The 18473-nt window shown below is 41.0% G+C and overlaps 1 protein-coding gene across 3 annotated transcripts in view; it reads left to right on the forward strand.

The window, feature by feature from the left end:
* The window catches only part of Zwilch (zwilch kinetochore protein), a 34009-nt gene extending 15546 nt beyond the window's left edge, over positions 1 to 18463 (forward strand). For 2 of the 3 annotated variants that reach the window (XM_028866916.2, XM_037207414.1), the window contains 11 exons: positions 1103 to 1196; positions 1863 to 1918; positions 2778 to 2877; positions 3827 to 3906; positions 6272 to 6428; positions 7019 to 7047; positions 8906 to 9042; positions 12576 to 12671; positions 15687 to 15799; positions 17016 to 17125; positions 18377 to 18463. In XM_028866916.2, the coding sequence (XP_028722749.1) occupies positions 1103 to 1196; positions 1863 to 1918; positions 2778 to 2877; positions 3827 to 3906; positions 6272 to 6428; positions 7019 to 7047; positions 8906 to 9042; positions 12576 to 12671; positions 15687 to 15799; positions 17016 to 17104 (951 nt within the window). In that variant the 3' untranslated portion in view covers positions 17105 to 17125; positions 18377 to 18463. Of the gene's footprint in view, positions 1 to 1102; positions 1197 to 1862; positions 1919 to 2777; positions 2878 to 3826; positions 3907 to 6271; positions 6429 to 7018; positions 7048 to 8905; positions 9043 to 12575; positions 12672 to 15686; positions 15800 to 17015; positions 17126 to 18376 lie in introns of those variants that run through there. The other variant, XM_037207413.1, reaches the window with a different exon arrangement.
* Positions 18464 to 18473: the final 10 nt, after the last annotated feature.

The following is an 18473-nucleotide window of genomic DNA, read 5'->3' on the forward strand; positions in this document are numbered from 1 at the left end:
AAAAAATTATCTTCAGCCGGGCGGTGGTGGCTCATGCCTTTAATCCCAGCACTTGGGAGGCCAAGGCAGGCGGATCTCTGTGAGTTCGAGGCCAGCCTGGGCTACAGAGTGAGTTACAGGAAAGGCGCAAAGCTACACAGAGAAACCCTGTCTCAAAAAACCAAGGGGGGCAAAATTATCTCTTTTCTGTGGAAACGTTTTTTCTTTTCTATGGGAATAAAGGAATCGCTAACTGTTGATCCTGTCATTTTATTGTTACAAAGTCAGTGAATGGTGGATATCATCTCTCATATGAAGCAAAAAAAAAAACTTGGGAAGTTTCTCAGCTTTTGGTGAATTTGCCTGCTCCTTCTGTTTCCTGCTCTTTGTTCACTCTGGTTGGAGTCATCCCTCATGATCTTCCTCCTCCTCCTTCCTTCTGTAGACTCTGCTTAGATTTTGGTGTGTGCATGCATGTGTAATTGTATTGTGTTGGGATAAACCGTGCTTGCGTTGTTCCTTCACCTGTAAGTATCTCTCTTTACCCGGGGTCACATGTTGTTCTTGTGTGCACAGCATTATCATTGAGAATACCGTTCTTAGGGTCAGCCTGCTGGATGTGCATCCTGTACTATTGTTAGTAACTGTGTGACTCTCAGTTAGCCTCAGTAAAATGAGGTTAGTAGTAGTATTTGTCTCAAAGTTTTGTTGGGATTAAATAGCACACTACATACAAAATCCTATGACAAATGCCTAATGAGTGGTCAATAGTCAAGAACCATTACCGTAGGGCTGCAGAGAGGACTGACTCATCAGTTAAGAGCACTTGTTGCTCTTCCAGTGGACCTGGGTATGATTCCTAGGAGCCACATGGTGCCTCATAATCACCTGTAACTCTATTCCCAGCTTATCCAAGGCCCTCTTTTGAACTTTGCAGTCACCGGGCACTTATGTGGTACACAGACATATGTAGGCAAAGAACTCAATACATGCAATGAAATAAGTGAATCTAAAACATTTATTTTAAAGAACTGCTACCGTAACTGATACTATTAAATACATCCCTAATAATTAAGCTATGGTTTCTGCTAATGGGTTTCCTGGCTGTTAAATTGTTCTACAGGTTTTGGCTGACGGCTTGAGGACTGGTGTAACTGAATGGCTCGAACCTCTGGAAACAAAATCTGCTGTTGCAGTTGTGCAAGAATTTCTGAATGGTGTTTATTTTCATAATCTGTTCTTGTTTGTTGCTTGCTTTTAATTGAGTATATTTGCTTACGGTATTTAAATAACAGTTGTCTCGTGGCTTTATATAGCTTTGAGTTAGAATACATTAAAGCTCTGATCTGATCTAGTTGGAGGGGACAGCTTTGGTTCTAAAGTATCAAAGACAGATGTTATTATTAAAATTATAAAATTTAGTTTGGCCAAGCCTGGCAGCACAGGTTTGTAATCCTAGCTAGTTGAGAGGCTGAGGCAGAATTGTTAGCCAGAGCTACAGAGGGAGTTCAGTGCCAAGTAGACAACTCAGTGAGACTCAGTCACAAAATAAACACAGGAGTCTAAAGGGCTGGGCGTGTAGCTCATAGTAGAGCACTTGCCAACTGCACTTGGGTCCCTGGGTCTGATCAGCCTTCAGGACTACAAAGACAGAGACCGTTTACATGGGAATTCACGTAGCATAGTGGGTTTGAGATTGTGGGAGAAGAGTGATCAGTGTCTGAGGGTCTTCCACGTGCCTATCATTTGTTGTTTCCTGCTTGAAGGATAGTTAGCATAGTGGTAGTTTACTAAAGTCCTGCTATTCCCATTTGGATTTGGATGGAAATAATATGGAAAGCAGAAAAATAAAATCAAATTAATGAGCTTTTTCTACTTTCTAGACTTAAATAAACTAGATGAATTTGATGATTCTACAAAAAAAGACACACAAAAAGAGGTAAGCAGTTACTATCAGTTAGAAACTTAACCTGTGGGCTGGCGAGAGGTCTCAGCGGTTAAGAGCACTGGGTACTCTTCTAGAAGACCCGAGTTCAATTACCAGCACCCACACAGCAGCTCACAACTACCTATAACTCCAGTTCTAGGGGATCTGACACCCTCACACAGACTTACATACAGGCAAAATACCAATGAACATAAAGTAAGAATTAAATAAATCATTGAAAATTGTTTTAAAAAGAAAAGAAACTTACCCTGCTTTTGAAATTTTACCTTTTGTTTTGTAGCCTCTCAGATCTCCTTCCATTCTGTATTTGTTTTTGTTATTCAGCTGCAGAGAGTAGAAACAGTTATGTTAACAACACACTGTAGAGAGTATTGCTGTAGTATATGAATACAACATAAAACGCTGGCTTTATACTGAAAAGGAAATAGAGACAAAACAAGATAATAAATGTTTCCATGTGGAAAGAAAACTGAGAGCTTGCTTCTAAGCAGTAGAGTTTGGCTGTTGTTTGGCGTTTGGTTTTTGTTTTGAGCTGGGATTTTGCTGTGTACCTCAGGCCAGCTTCCAACTCCTTTCACTTGTGCTTCAGCCTCCTGAGTGCTGGCCTTCCTTCATGAGGATGCACTGCCAGCGTGTCTGCTCGGGACTATAGACTTCAAACAGTTCAGGACCATTACAGTGTGTCTATTCCAGTGTGTCTCCTTGTTAGTAAAGGAAGTTGTGTGGATAATAGCATTTATATCATTCTTTGTATGTGTTCACGTCTTCACAGCTCTCAGAATAGTGTTTAAAGCTTCAGCTATTTCACTTTAATTAAACTGGTGTTCTCTGAAGTTTGCTTCTTTTTCAGACGGTGAACCATGATGCAGCTGCAGTTGACAGGTCTGTGCTTATCACAGTGCGAGAGGATCTTGATTTTGCTGAACAGCTTTGGTGCAAAATGAGCAGCAGTACGTATCCATCATAATTTAAGTGGGCTTTTGTTTGTTTGGTTAAGGTTCTTTTTTTTTTTTTTAATTTTATGTATATCGGTGTTTTGTGTGCATGCTACATGAGATCAGCCTGCTTGTACAGGCCAGAAGGCAGCTTCAGATCCCCTGGAACTAGTTATAGATGGTTGTGAGCCACCATGTAGGTGCTGGGATTGAAGCCCAGCACTGTGGAGGCAGAGACAGTTGTATCTCTGAGTTTGAGGCCAGACTGGGCTACATAGTGAGTTCCAGGACAGCCATTCACAGGGAAACCCTGTCTCAGAAACAACAACAACAAAAAGATTTGTGTCACTACACCCAGCTTCTCTTGCCTTTTAAAATATAAAAACTTGCCGGGTGGTGGTGGCACACACCTTTAGTCCCAGCATTGGGAGGCAGAGGCAGGCAGATCTCTATGAGTTTGAGGCCCAGCCTGGGCTACAGAGCAAGTTCCAGGACAGGCTCCAAAGCTACACAGAGAAACCCTGTCTCGAAAAACCAAAATATATATAAACTTGCTAGCTAATGGTGGTGCACACCTTTAATCTCAGCGCTTGAGAAGCAGAGGTGGGCAGACCTGTGAATTCAAGGCCAGCCTGGTCTACAGAGCGAGTTCCAGGACAACCAGAGCTGTTACATAGATAAACCCTGTCTTGAAACCATTCCCCCAAAATAAAACAAAATGTAAAACTTAACTATGTTTACATGAATCCAAACATACCTGAATAAAATTTAAAAAAAAAAAAAAAAAAAATTTCCTACCAAATGTTATTTGCAATCTGAGCTTTTTGTTTTTTTCCTTCTCAATTTTAAATTCTCCCTTTCACTACTAAAGTGCAGATTTTTGCTTGTGTTATGTGTGTCATTAAAATGACACTTGTGATCAGTAGAGATGTGGAAATGATTTCTGTGTGACTTGATTTTCAAGGTGTGGTTTCATATCAAGACTTGGTGAAGTGTTTCACGTTGATCCTGCAGAGTCTGCAGCGTGGTGATATACAGCCTTGGGTAGGTTGAATGGTATAACTAGAATGTTTTTCTTTGTGCCATATACAAACCAAATCAAAACAAACAAAAAGAGCATGTTTGATTAAACTCTGATCAGTCTGAGTTGAACTCCAACTCTGCTACTTTCTAGCTGTGTGAACTTGGGCTCTTAATTCTCTGACCCTCACCGCCCTCACCTGCAGTGTGAGGGTGGATCTACCTGCATCATAGTGTTGTGTAGGAGGGATTGATCTAATGTATACACAGTACCTAGTGCCTGGCACATAGAAGCTGCTGATTACTGTTAACTGTTCTGGGAATGAATGTTTTCATAAGCCACTGATGAGACAGACTTACAAACTAGGATGTTCTTTTTCACGGCGGTTTTGATGATGACTTGAGATTCTCTAAATGTAATAGGACATTTGAACAACTAATACTTGTGTTAGATCTATCCTGCACTCATGCACAAAAATATATACCAAGGCTGTGTGTGGTAACACATTCCTGTAATCCCAGCATTTGGGAAGCAGAGGCAGGATGATCACACATGGAGGTCAGGTTGGGCTGTCATGAGACCCTGTCTCAAAAACAAAACAAAAAAGTAGATTTTTGTCCATCAGAATACTTATATAGTTTTGTTTCTAGCTGCCTAAAACAGTAAATATGTACGTTTCCCTTGCCAATGATATTACTAAGTATCAATACTGTAGCCACATAATGTTATATGTAACAGCTGCTAAAACAGGGTTGACAGCAAAGGATGCAAAATACACTTAACTGTATAAAATGTAAATTTTGAAAAAGACAAAATCTGAGCTGGGCAGTGGTGGGGGGGATCACCGGGGATCACCTTTAATCCCAGCACTCGGGAGGCAGAGTTAGGCGGATCTCTGTGAGTTCGAGGCCAACCTGGGCTACCAAGTGAGTTCCAGGACAGGCACCAAAGCTACACAGAGAAACCCTGTCTCAAAAAAACAAAAAAACAAAAGAAAAAGACAAAATCTGAAACCAGATGGGCTAAATTCTTAGTAACAGCCACCTGCGGGAGAAGCCTTACAAATGACTGTGCTCTCTGCACTTGAACTTTCTGTCACTGTGTGAATTTTCTAAAGTGTGGTTGTGTTACTTTTACACTGAACAAAAAGCAAAGGAAAGGGTTAGAAATAGCTTACTGGGAACCATTTTAAATAATGTAGCTACCAGTTCATCATGATAAAAGTGAGAATTTTTATAGCTGTGTGAGGCCCTTGAGTTTGCTCCCAGCACTAGAACAGTAACCTGCTTTGCGTGTTGTCAAGACAAACACACAGAACAAGCACAAGAGCTCGCAGGCGGGCAGTAGCCGCTGTGGGTGTTTACATGTGACCTGTTGGAATGAGTTTCTGTGTTTGTGGTGTTGAGAACCATGAGCCTGCTGCGTACAGTGGGTGCAAACCAAAGGAAACTAGAATGTAAAGAGATCAAACGAGAAGAGGAAAGCTGACGCAGAGACCAAACAGTAGGAGCAAGGTGACGTTTTAAAACTTGTTGTTTAACATTTGGTGCCTAACTTAAGTCTGAGTTGATAGCTCTTTCTAAATTGTAAATTATCAGTTGGATGTCAATTAATTATAAGTTGTCATGTTGGGTGTCAAAGTTGAAAAGTAACTTGTCATGTGTAGACTGCGAAGAGCAGAATTGATGTTCCTTCAAGAGTCTACTTGCATTGAGTGAAGTATAGAAGTGTAGTTCTGAAATCACTAGGAGGAATCTTACTTGTAAAGCTTCAAGGACCAACTCTGACTTCTGGTAAAATTAAGCTTATCATTTTAGGCCTTCCTTAGCTGCTTTGGATTTTCAGCACACAAGGGAAGTAGGAATAGCTTTTCTTTTTCTTCTTGGTTTTGAAAAAGTTAGAGTATCAACCTGAGGATGATGACCTTGAACTTCTGGTACACCTGCCTCTACCTTCCGAGTGCTGCCACTCCCCCTTCATAAGGTGCTGGGGATGGACCCAGAGCTTTGGGCATACTAGGCAAGCAACCTAAAGCCACATCTCCAGCCAGGAATGGCATCTTAGAAACTCAGGTCAGCGCCTTTAATTCCAGCACTCGGGAGGCAGAAGCAGGCAGATCTCTGAGTTCAAGGCCAGCCTGGTCTACAGAGTGAGTTCCAGGATAGGCTCCAAAAGCTACACAGAGAAACCCTGTCTTGAAAAACCATTAAAAAAAAAAAGAAAGAAAGAAAGAAAGAAACTCAGATTAACTTGGGGGCTTTTAGTAAAAACAATTTATAGTGTTAGGAGGCTGAAAATGTAAAATTATAATTTTGAGCTCCTAGTCTTCTTTTGCTTGTTACATTTATTTATACATTTAAGAACTGATCACCTTTTTTCTATTTCTAGTTGCATAGTGGGAGTAACAGTTTACTAAGTAAGCTCATTCATCAGTCTTACCATGGAGCCATGGACAGTGTCCCTCTCTCTGGAACTACTCCACTTCAAATGCTTTTGGAAATTGGTTTGGACAAACTAAAGAAAGATTATATCAGCTTTTTCGTCAGTGAGTCCTTTTTCCAACTTAAAAACTTGAAAACCTGTCAATTGCCACCCATAAAAACTCTCAGATTTGTACCTTCCTAGTCATTGTAGGTCTGGCTTTGCCCTGTTGACTGTGAGACAAACATTTGTCTTCTGAGCCTATTTCCCACATGATAAATATAATAGGTTAAATAGAGCTATAATGTTCACTTTTTGCTTTTAGGTGTGTGGTGTTTGTTTGTCTGTATGTTTTGTTTTTTAATGTGTACTTGTGGCGGTATGAGTTCTCCCTTCCACCATGTAGATCCCGGCATCTAGCTCAGATGGGAACATTTGGTGGCAGGTACCTTTACCTCTGGAACTATCTTATTGTCCCTAGTTCAAAGATTTTTTCACTACTTAACACTTGATACTTTATTTATTAGGGGCAAGCTATGATCAGTTTTAGAATAAGTATTAGTATGTATTTATGATGTAATTGAGGAACTATTTAATTTAATCACCTCTTTAATATATGAACTGTGAAACTTTCTCTTAGGTTCCTTTTTTTTTTTAATTTTTAAAATTTTATTGGAAAATACCTAAAGCTTATTTACATGTTTTTCTTGATAGGTCAGGAACTTGCGTCTTTGAATCATTTGGTAAGTTTCTTTCTCTTATGTTGTCATTCTGCACACAGTGTTAAGTGTCGGGAGTGTGCCAGCCTCTGTCCTAGGTCCTAGGAAGATCAGGAAGCCAACTGTTGTCAGTTATTACTAGTTCCTAAAGTATAGTTCAAAGTAGCTCATTCTGTTACAAGGAGAAATTCCTTTTCTCCTTGTATTTATGCAACTGACATGTAGTTTTCTTTTGTTGAAGCCAAGGTTCTGATGGTTAGGGAAGCCATTAGACCTATGAAGGAGTATTTATGTCCTTTTTTTTTTTTTTTTTTTTTTTTTTTTTTTTAATTTTATTATGTATACACACACCAGAAGAGGGCACCATATCCCATTATAGATGGTTGTGAGTCTTCATGTGGTTGCTGGGAATTGAACTCAGGACTTCTAGAAGAGCAGCCAGTGCTCTTAACCTCTGAGCCATCTCTCCAGCCCGTATTTATGTCCTTTTGACTCATTTGTTTTACATTTTTTGGGGGGTGGGGTTTTCGAGACAGGGTTTCTCTGTGTGGTTTTGGTGCCTGTCCTGGATCTCGCTTTGTAGGTCAGGCTGGCCTCGAACTCACAGAGATCTGCCTGGCTGTGCCTTGCGAATGCTTGGATTAAAGGTGTGCGCCACCACCGCCAGGCTTGTTTTACATTTTAAGGATTATTTGCTAAAGAAGTTAGGACATTCCAGCTGGGCACACACCTTTAATCTCAGCACTCTGGAAGCAGAGGCAGGTGAATCTGAGTTTGAGGCCAGCCTGTCTACAGAGAGAGTTCCAGGACAGCCAGGGCTACACAGTGAAGTCCTGTCTCAAGAAACAAAAAACAACAACAAAAAAGGTATGACATTCGTTAGTGTATTGGCTCAGGACCAGTTTCAGGTCTTATAGGTTGCTGTCAGCATTAATCATGCAGCCTTCCCCGAAGCATGACAGTTTATTCTTTCAGAGTGAGAGTGAGTGGAAGAGCATCTCCTGTGCCTCTCAGTCTTCTAAATAGCTAGTCTGGGCAGATTTTATAAGGACCCTGTGATAATCTCCCTTTGATTAACAAATAGTCTATTAGTGACCTAGTTATTGCAATAAAACCACATCAGGTTTGCAAGTTCTAGGCTTTGTCAAGGGGAAGGAATTATACAGAGTGTACACTTCAGGAGACTAGTCTTGAAGGGTATTGTCAAAGTCTGCTTATCATTTCCACTATGGATTATTAGTTTGGGTCTCAGAAATAGGACTGCAAAGATGGACATTTTATGGTACTGGCTTAGCTTGCCAAATTTCTTCTGCAAAAGCTGTGCCGGTGTACCAGTAATATGTGCTAGAGGGGGTTGTCACTTGGTTAGTTTCTCAAACTTCAGTTCACCAGGTATGGAGAGATTGAAGAGTGGTCTGTCTTAGTAGTCAGTACTTCATGCCTCCCTAGTAATGTGCCCCCTTAGTGACGCAGCCCTGGGATTAGCGGCTATGGGAGACTGTGTACCATTGTTTGCCTATGTCGTTCTTAGTAAAGACCTGAGTTCATTTGTTTGGTTTTGGTTTTTTGAGACAGAATTTCTGTGTGTAACAGCTCTGGATATCCTGGAACTCGAATTGTAGATGAGGCTGGCCTGGAACTCAGAGATCCACCTGCCTTGGCTTCCTAAGTACTAGGATTAAAAGCATGAGCCACCACCACTCAGTGTGAAGACCAGAGTTTAAAGGGTAGTCATGAAAAATGGTGAATTCTGTGTCGTTGCCTCTCCTCCCAACCCTGGTATCAAGCATCCAGATTTAGAGGTAGAGGGAATGGCCATTTCTTCCCAGAGCTTCTGCTTAGACTTTGCCTCCTTACTCTCTTTATACTTCTTTCTTTCCAGGAATACTTCATTTCTCCATCAGTAGCTACACAGGAACAAGTTGATCGTGTTCAGAAACTCCACCATATTCTAGAAATACTAGCCATCTGTATGCTTTTCATTAAACCTCAGCATGAACTTCTCTTTGCTTTAACACAGTAAGTGTTTTTTTCTTTTTGCTTTGAGGCATTGTCTCATTCGTAGCCCAGGATGGCCTCAGCCTCAATGTAATTCTCCTTGCCTCAGTTTCCCAAGTGCTGGGATTACAGGTGAGCCACCACAGCAGCTCACAGTGAGTATTGCTCTATTGTTTGCTTACTTAAATCTATCCTCTTCTAATGTCTTCTTCTAACAAGTGCAGTTAAGAGTTAAGAGCACTGGCTGCTCTCACAGATAACCAGGTTCTGTTCCCAGCACCCACATGGAAGCTCACAAACCGTCTCCTGCTCCAGTTCTAGAGGGATCTGACACCCTCTTCTGTTCTCCTTAGGCTCCTGCTTGCATGTGGTATGGTACACATAGATACTCTCAGGCACACACATATATACATAAAATAAGTCTTGGTCTTTTTTTTTTTTTTTTTTTTTAATAGTCACAGTTTTTATTACTATAGAACCTATTTGCCTTGTCTTTACTATAGTGCCGCTTTAGGTCAACGTTATATGAAGGAACGGCTTTGGATTGAAAAATACTCAGAATTGACTTTTTCTCACCCCTGGCTTCATTAGGAAGTTTCCTCTCAATGAATCGTATTTCTTCTGTAAAAAGGATATACTAATTTATTTGACTGCTGAAGGATTAAATGGTGTATCCTATATATGGTATCTGATCCATCTGATACTTAGTAAATGCTGTTGTATTCTAATTTTAGAAAACAAGTTCTACACTCCTGTAAATTTGGATCAGACTAAGCCACCCGTCTGCGATGGCTGAAGGAGATCCCCAGGCCTGTCAGTAGCATGGCTGTACTTAGAGCTGATCAGTTTGACTACAGGCAGTTTAGAACAACCCTTGTATGTGAAGATGCTAGGTCTTACTGGGAATTGGAGAATCATTTATCTTTTCCCAATATCTTTAAAGATTTATTTGTTGATATGCATGTGAGTATATGTGCTGTGTACGCTCCTGCGCATGGGCACAGAGGCCTCTGGTGTTCTTCTCTATCATTCTCCATGCATTCCCTTTTTTACTTATTTTTTAAAAAATTTTTGGCTGGGTATGATGACACATGCTTTTAATCTTAGCTTTCAGGAGGCAGAGGCAACTGATCTCTGAGTTCTAAGTTCTACATAGGCAAGTTCAAGGCTAGGCAGGACTACATAGTGAGACCCTGTCTAAAAAAAATTTTTTTTATATTTATTTAGTGTATATACACATGCATGCGAAGGCGTTTATGTGGCAGTTATAAGGACAATCTGTCTGACCATGTGAGTCCTGCAGTGTGAGCTCAGGTTGTCAGATTTTCAGCAAACACCTTTACCAATGGAATCATCTCACTGCCCCCCACCACCCACTTCTTTCTGAAGCAAAGTCTCCCTACAACCTGAGGCTTGCATTTTCTCACATAGGCCGGAAGCCAGCAAGCTCCAACAATCCTCCTCCCTCTGCCTCCCAGCTGAGTTGGTATTGCAGACATGTATGGGATGTCCAGCTTGTTACATGGGTTTTGGGATCTGAACTCTGGGCCTCATATTCCATGGCAAACCCTTTTAACTGTTAAGCCATCTCTCCAAATCACATTATCCAAATTTAGAATTTGCATCAGTTACGAAGGTGTAAAGAGGAATGCTACAAGCCAAAAAAATATACAAAGTAGGATTTCAGCTGATTATAACAAAGCTGATACCTGGAAGGAGCCAAGGGCCTTCCAGAGGTCAATCTAAGGCTCAAGGAATCTTGGTGATATTTGGCTTTTGATTATCAGCCGTTTCCTGCTATGAGTTTCTTGTGTGCTATTGTAGCTTCTCCATCATTTATTGGGCACAATTTCCCCTCTACTAAAGGAATATTTAGATAACCTTGTGCGCTGACAGCTATGCACAGCCAGAACCTCAGTTCAAGCCTCCCTGTAATTATCATCATTGGCAGCATCCGGCCAGGCCCATCCCCAGACAGAGGAAAGTACCTTATCAGAGATACCTCTGTACTCTTTAAGAACAGACTTTAAGCGTCCAGACTACCCATTTGAGAAGGCCTGGCGGATGTGCCAATTAAGCTTAACTTCCTCCTTTTCCAAATCTTATCTCTAGTTCCAGATCTCCCTTTAACTATCACCAGAGGCATCTAGCTATACACAGGTTGCCTAGCTACCGAGCATACTTTCCCCCACCCTGAAGAAAAAGGTCAGATAGCTTGAACAGATAGGAGACATGGGAAAAAAAGAAGGCAGTTTTATTTTCTCCCATTGATCTAGCAGCTTATAGATTCTTAACATTTTTTACCAATCACATTTAAGATTATAGTTGAGCACATAAGATCCCTCTTCTTAGCTATTACCTGAATTTAGCCTTTAGTTAATTCATTTCCCCCTTAGTCACTTCCCTTTTGGGTTGCAAATGATAATTAACAACTACTGCCCCTCTGTGTGATTCTTACCACCCTTCCGTTTGACCTGGAAGCCTGGCTTTGCACTGCCAAGGGATTACTGCTTGTAAGTGTATATATACTAGGACTCCCAGGGCACAGGAGGAAGAAGATTTGGAAGAATAAATGACTGAACTAAGAGCTCTGTGTGCTGAGATTCTGTTTTCTGAAAATAGTCCTCGTCATTCATAGTTTTCTCTCCTGAGCCCCTGGGATGTATAATATTAAGGCTGGCCCCTCTAATATTATAAAAGAGAGGAAAGTTTGAAATCATTATTGCTTATCCAATCTGAAAGGTTTTTTCCATTGTTGAAGATTAATACTATAGACATACTGGCGGTGTAGCACAGTGGTAGAGCATTTGCCTAACATGCATGAGGCCTTGGGTTCATTCCCTAACACTAGAGGTGAAGAGGGGGAGGAAGAGATGGAGGGATAAATGAAAAAAGAAAAGATCAACAGTATAAATGAATTAGTTTTTTAATTCCCTGGATTCTGGCCAGGAGAGTTGGTTCGGCAGGTGGTGCCAAGTCCGAGGACCTGGGTTCAGTCCCTGGGACCCACATAGTAGAAGGAGAAAACCAACACCTCAGAGTTGTTCTCTGATCTCTCTACAGATATACTTTGAAACGGTAGCATACACGCATACACACACTATAAATAAATTTAATGGTTTAAACTCCCAGGATTCTGAACGCAATGGAGTCTAAATTTGTCTCTCCTGTACGAATTTTTCTTTCAGATACTTCCTTCTTCCTATTTAAGTCTGTATTTGTGCTCAGTTGGGAACTGAACCTAGGACCTTACCTGTGAAAGGCAATCTCTCTACCACTTAGCTACACTCTTAGCCCAGTATGTTTTTGTATAAGAAATCTGTCTACTATAATTTTTTTAAGTGAATGAGATTTTCTTGGACATAAAGAAAACATAATCTAACTTTTATAGGCAGTGGGGGTGGGGGTTGTTTGTTACTATTATGGCTCTGAATTCATTCCTTCTGTTGATTTCTGGTTAGTGATACTCAGTAAAATGTTATTCTAGACTATAAAGCCTTTCTTTATTTTTCTGATTGCTCTTATTCCTTAAAGAGATTGCTTTATCTTTCTAGATCCTGCATAAAATACTACAAACAAAATCCTCTGGATGAGCAACATGTTTTTCAGTTGCCAGTCAGACCAGCTGCTGTAAAGAATCTGTATCAAAGGTGAGAAACTTCATAATGACATCGTACCTCATGGGCAGTTTGGTACCCAGTTTCCATGGGATTTTGTGACCCAGCATGGCTTAACCTCTGGACTTTAGTCTTTCCCTATTTCTTCTCCCAGACTTCGTGTCGCTTAAGACTTCTGAGCCTCTAGTCTTTGCTTTGTCACCAAATCAAGGGAGAAATAATAGAAGAAGGGGAAAAGCTGGGGATAAACAGGGACAGCAGGTCAAGGATGTGGCTGTGGGATTGAGAGAACTGTAGCTGTTCATTCTGACATGCTGGAAGTGCTCATCTCCCTGTCTTTTCCTTCCTCATAGCAGCTTCTTGAAGCTTCTGTCATACTAAAAATATACACTGTCATGCTCAGTGATTAGTTGATTTTGAGATGGGGTCTCTTACTATGTTGCCTAGGCTGGCTTTAAACTTCATTGTCCTCTTTCAACTTCCAAAGTATTGGAATTACAGCCATGCACCACTATGTCCAGTAACTAATGGCCTCTTAATTTGCCAAATTAAATGGACTTGTTATTGAAAGAATGTTTGGCCTTTAATTCTATCAGGTGCCTCATGAGTTCCAAGGCCAGCCTGATCTACATAGCAAGGTCCACACCAGACAGAACCACAAACTGAAACAGCGCCTCAGAAAGGGTGGGCAAGGTAACGCACTTGGTGGAAGTCCCCAAGCCTTGTGACCTGAGTTCAACCTTGGAGCTCACATGGTTAAATGACTTCCACAAGTTGTCCCTTGACATCCACATGTGTATACTCTGCATGCATACTATGGCATACACACACACCCATACATGGACACTCACACTTACACTAACTAACTAAATAATAAATAAATAAATGTTTAAAAAGGGATGGGTTTGGGAGATGACTCAGCTGGTAAGAAAATCACTCACTGCACAGCTCTTGATAACCTGAGTTTTTTGCTCTTTGGAACTCATGTAAAAGCCATTGTAATGGCCAGGCATGGTGGTGCATGTCTTTAATCCCAGCACTTGGGAGGCAGAGGCAGGCGGATCTCTGTGAGTTCAAGACCAGCCTGGTCTACAAAGTGAGTTCCAGGACAGCCAGACCTACAGAGAGAAACCTTGACTTGGGGGCAGGCGGGGCATTGTAGTGGCTTGCATCACGTAAGCATTGCATTAGATGGCAGAGAGAGACAGGAAAAACCACTGAGACCCCCAATACTCATTAGTGTACAGCAGAAATAATGAGAACTCTGCCTCAGAAACAGAAAACTGACTCCTTAAAAGTGGTCCTCTGACCTTCACATGTGCTGTGGAATATGCCTGTCTGCAACTCACACACTAAATCTTTAAAAGTTTAAAAAATACATATTTATTTATTTATTTGGTTTTTTGAGGACAGAGTTTCTCTCTGTAGCCCTGGCTGTCGTGGAACTCGCTTTGTAGACCAGGCTGACCTCGAACTCACAGAGATCCACCTGCCTCTGCCTCCCAAGTGCTGGGATTAAAGATGTGTGTCATTACCACCCAGCTAAATTATGTATTATTATTATATGTGTTCATGTATGCTACATGTGGGAGCATGCAGGCTGTGGCGTGTGTCAGAGGGCAACTTTGTAGAGTCCATTCTCCTTTGACCTTTCCTATGGCTCTGGGGATCAGACTTAGGTCGCCAGACTTAGGTTCCATCGCCTGGCAGCAAGCCCCTCTACTCACTGAGCCATCTAAATGGCCTCAAATGAATGTTAATTTTCATTACATTTATCTGTTATTTACGTGTGTGTGTGTGTGTGTGTGTGTGTGTGTGTGTGTGTGTGTGTGTGTGTGTTGGGTCCTGTAAGCTATGGGACACGTGGAAATCAGAGGACAACTCAAGAGTCAGTTCTCCCCGTCCATCATGAAACTCAAGTTACCAGACCTGTAACTGCTGAACCATCTCTCCTACCATGATAATCTTTTTAAAATTTAATTCATTCATTAAAATTTTAAAAATTCTACCTTCTTTTGTAATACTTTTTTCTCCTCTTGTGTTTTATCTTTCAAATGAACTTCATTAATCACCTAATGCCCAAACCACCCTCCGTTGACTCTTTTTCCTCACTTTGTCTTTTAAATAGTTACTTAAATAGTTACCAATCTTGAGTTAACACACACACACACACACACACACACACACACACACTGTTATTTCTTTGGAGGAAAATAGGGAGATAGAAGTAGGGTCTCACTGTAGCTCATGCTGGCCTTGAACTTGTGATTCTCCTGCCTCAGCCTCTCACATGCTAGAATTACTGCTTATAACACAACACTTGGCTTACACGGTGTTTCTCTATTACTGCTTTGTGTGTGTGTGTGTGTGTGTGTGTGTGTGTATGTGTGTGTGTGTGTGTTTGTGTGTGTGTGTGTGTGTGTGTGTGTATATATATATATATATATATATAATATAACTTATTTCTATTTTATGTTCATTAGTGTTTTGCCTGCATGTATACCTATGTGAGGGTGTCAGAAGCCCTGGAAACGGAGTTAGAGACAGTTGTGAGCTGCCTTGTGGTGCTGGGAATTGAACCCCGGGTTCTCTGGAAGAGCAGCCAGTGCTCTTAACTGCTGAGCCATCTCTCCAGCTCTAGTCTATTACTGCCTTTTTAAAGATTTGTTTCTCTGCTGGGCAGTAGTGGTGCATGCCTTTAATCTCAGCACTAAAGAGGCAGAGATAGGCAGTTCTCTGAGTTCGAGACCAGCCTGATCTACAGATCGAGTTCCAGGACAGCCAGGGCTACATAGAGAAATCCTGTCTTGAAAAAAACAAATCATCAACAGCAACAACAAAATTGTTTTTCTTTGAAATGTGTGTATGTTCTTGTCTGTCCCAGTCTCTTGACTGTCCTTCTCCGGGGCTCGCATTGTGTACTATTTATGTCCCTCGGTGGTTGTCACAAAAGGATTTCACTAAGTGACTAGAAGGGAGGAAGGTAATAGCTGTTAGTTGGTCACTGGTAGTTTATTTATTTTTGTTTTGTTTTGTTTTTTTCTTTAGTGAGAAGCCACAGAAATGGAGAGTGGAAATAAGCAGTAGTCAGAAGAAGGTGAAAACAGTGTGGCAGCTGAGTGAAAGCTCCCCTCTAGATCATTCCAGTTTTCACAAGCCTGGTAAAGATGACTGGTAGTCAGTTAAGTCTTTCTGGGAGGAATCATTGTACAGGTCTTTTCCTGAACTGTAGGTACGAAACATACTTTAAAGGAAAATCTGACTGCCAGTGTGAGTCTAGTAATCACTAACAAGTGCTTGTCCTTATTATCCTGGATAAAAGAGCTTGACTGAATGAGGGCAAGAAGTAGGGACAGTGATGAGATGGAAGTATTAGCTCACGCTTTATGCTGTAACCATGGTGATGCTTCTTCCCCAGTGCACTCTGCAGCTAGAATAGGGTTGCCATTTCTGGTATTCTGTCAGACACTGCCCACATCAGTCTGTTAGCTCTTTGTGTAGTTGGCTGGCCCTCTAGCTTCTTCAGTCAGCACCTTTGAAACTCTTACCTCCATGCAAACTGATTGTGATGTTATCTTTTACTCATGTGGACCTTCAGTGGTCACATTCAAATATTACAAAGATTATCTGAAAATGAATCTGACAGTTTCCTGACAGAATAGAAGATTTCAGCTGCCTTAATCAGCCACTGGTAAGAATACAAATAGTTTTATCTTTCTGATTGATACTGTCTTAGTTTCTTTATTTTGCTGTGATAAAATACCCTAATAAAAGCAACTTAAGGTGCTGAACAGTGGTGGCACACACCTTTAATCCCAGCACTCAGGAGGCAGAGGCAGGTGGATCTCTGTGAGTTCAAGGCCAGCCTAGTCTACAGAGTGACCAGGACAGCCAGAGCTACGCAGAGAAAATTATGTTATAGCAGGATTCAGAAAATCCAGTTGAGCCTTAGGTGGTGACACAGAAATTAATGTAATTGCTTCCCAAGGGAGCTCGCCCTCCCTCCCTCCCTCCTTCCATCCTTCCTTTCTTTCTATTTCCATCCTTCCTTTCTTTTTTCTTCCTTCCTCCTTCCCTCCCTCTCTTTTTCTTTCTTTTTTCTTCCTCCCTCCCTCCTTCTTTCTTTGTTTTGTTTTTTTTTTTTTCATTCTATTTTTAGCTCTGTTTTAAATGTTAGGTTATCTAATCCTGACTTAAAAGGAGGGTGTACTGTAGAAACAATTGCCCTGGCTTAGATTGCCACATAGATTCTTAGATTCTTTTCCAATGGAAGACAGGTGCCCTCCACGCTCCTTCCCATCTGCCATGTTGTAGTGAAGTCAGCGCCGTACATGAGTGGAGCCGTTCTGACTGCCCTCCTTCTCTTTCTGCTCACAGATTTGTCTGAGCTGACACTGAATGGTAGTCTGGAAGAAAGGGCTGCTTTCGTTAACATGGTCACCTGCAGCCAGGTGCACTTCAAGTAACGTGCGGAGGGTCCCTGCAAGGTATCTGTGTTCTCTCATGTATGTTGTGATGTGTTGAGTGCCTGTGTTTGAGCTATTTTTACATTGTCAATATTGTATCTACACATCAGGAATACAGTTGTTCACCTGTCATGCCCTGAGTGGCCTACCAGTTATTACTTGACTTTGAAAGTCTATTCCTTTGTACCTTTTGTTGGCCACTCAATATGTCTGTCTAACTCTAGAGTCGGAGAAATGAAAATGATTTTTGAGTGGTAATATCTTTGCATTTGAAATCTGAAGAGTTCAATTTCAAAATCATTGATAAAAGAGAAAAATCATAAATAGACCCCAACTGGACATCAAAAGCAATTTTGTTAATGAACAGTTTTCCTCAGTTCAATCTCATTGAGCCCCAAATATAAACACCTTTTAAAAAAACTGTACTTTGATTTTTAAAACGAAAAGTAAGCACCACCAGGCTATGTGTGTTTGAGACGATCTCACTGCTTATCCCTAGCTGACCTAGAATTCATAGTATAGACCAGGCTGACCTGAAACACAGAGAGCCTGGGATGAAAGTGCTGAGATTAAAGGTGTGCAGTACCTTGCCCATCAGACCAAATAGTGAGTAAAATGCCTGACGTTACCATTCCCTCTTAAGTCCCATTTGCCCTCTCATAAATGGAGATTAATTTTTATCATAGTTAAAAATAAAGAGACTTTAAGACAGGGTCTTTCTGTGTAGTTCTGTCTGTCCTGGAGCTCACTTGTGTAGACCAGGCTGGCCTCAAACTCAGAGACATCTGCCTGCCTCTGTCTCCTGAGTTCTGATATTAAATGTGTGTACTACCTTGCCTGGCTTTTATTTAAATTACAGAGAAAAACAAAAACAGAAACCTTTGTTCCCTGGGGATGTTTGGTTTACCGTCACAGTTTGATATTTCAGTGTCTCTTTGCTGGCTGTGGCAGTGACTGCCATGCATAGTCTCCCTCGGCACAGACATGTTCCCATTCACTTGCTGCCTACCTGCTTAGCTAATAATCTACAGCCTGAAAGGATTTTAGATTGACGGTAGAGGGCAGTGCTTGGGTGACAGCCATATGTAATCTTTCCAGATAAATGAAAAATAATCCAAGTTACAAAACTATACACTATATTCCTAATTTTGAAAAATGAAATATGTACATGACTTATAGCAAAATATTAACACTGACTTCAAGACAGTTGAGATTACAGGTCACTTTCATTTTATTTATGCTTATTTTTATTTTCTGATTCTTAAATTCCAGCACAAACCAAAAAAGAAGCCAGGAGAAAGGTAATTTTCAGAGCCTAAAAAATAGACATTATATAAGTTTTTGAAGCAGAAAAGAAGTGTGATCCTGA

The sequence above is a fragment of the Peromyscus leucopus genome, chromosome 7 (assembly GCF_004664715.2).
Source record: "Peromyscus leucopus breed LL Stock chromosome 7, UCI_PerLeu_2.1, whole genome shotgun sequence".
Classification (NCBI taxonomy): domain Eukaryota; kingdom Metazoa; phylum Chordata; class Mammalia; order Rodentia; family Cricetidae; genus Peromyscus; species Peromyscus leucopus.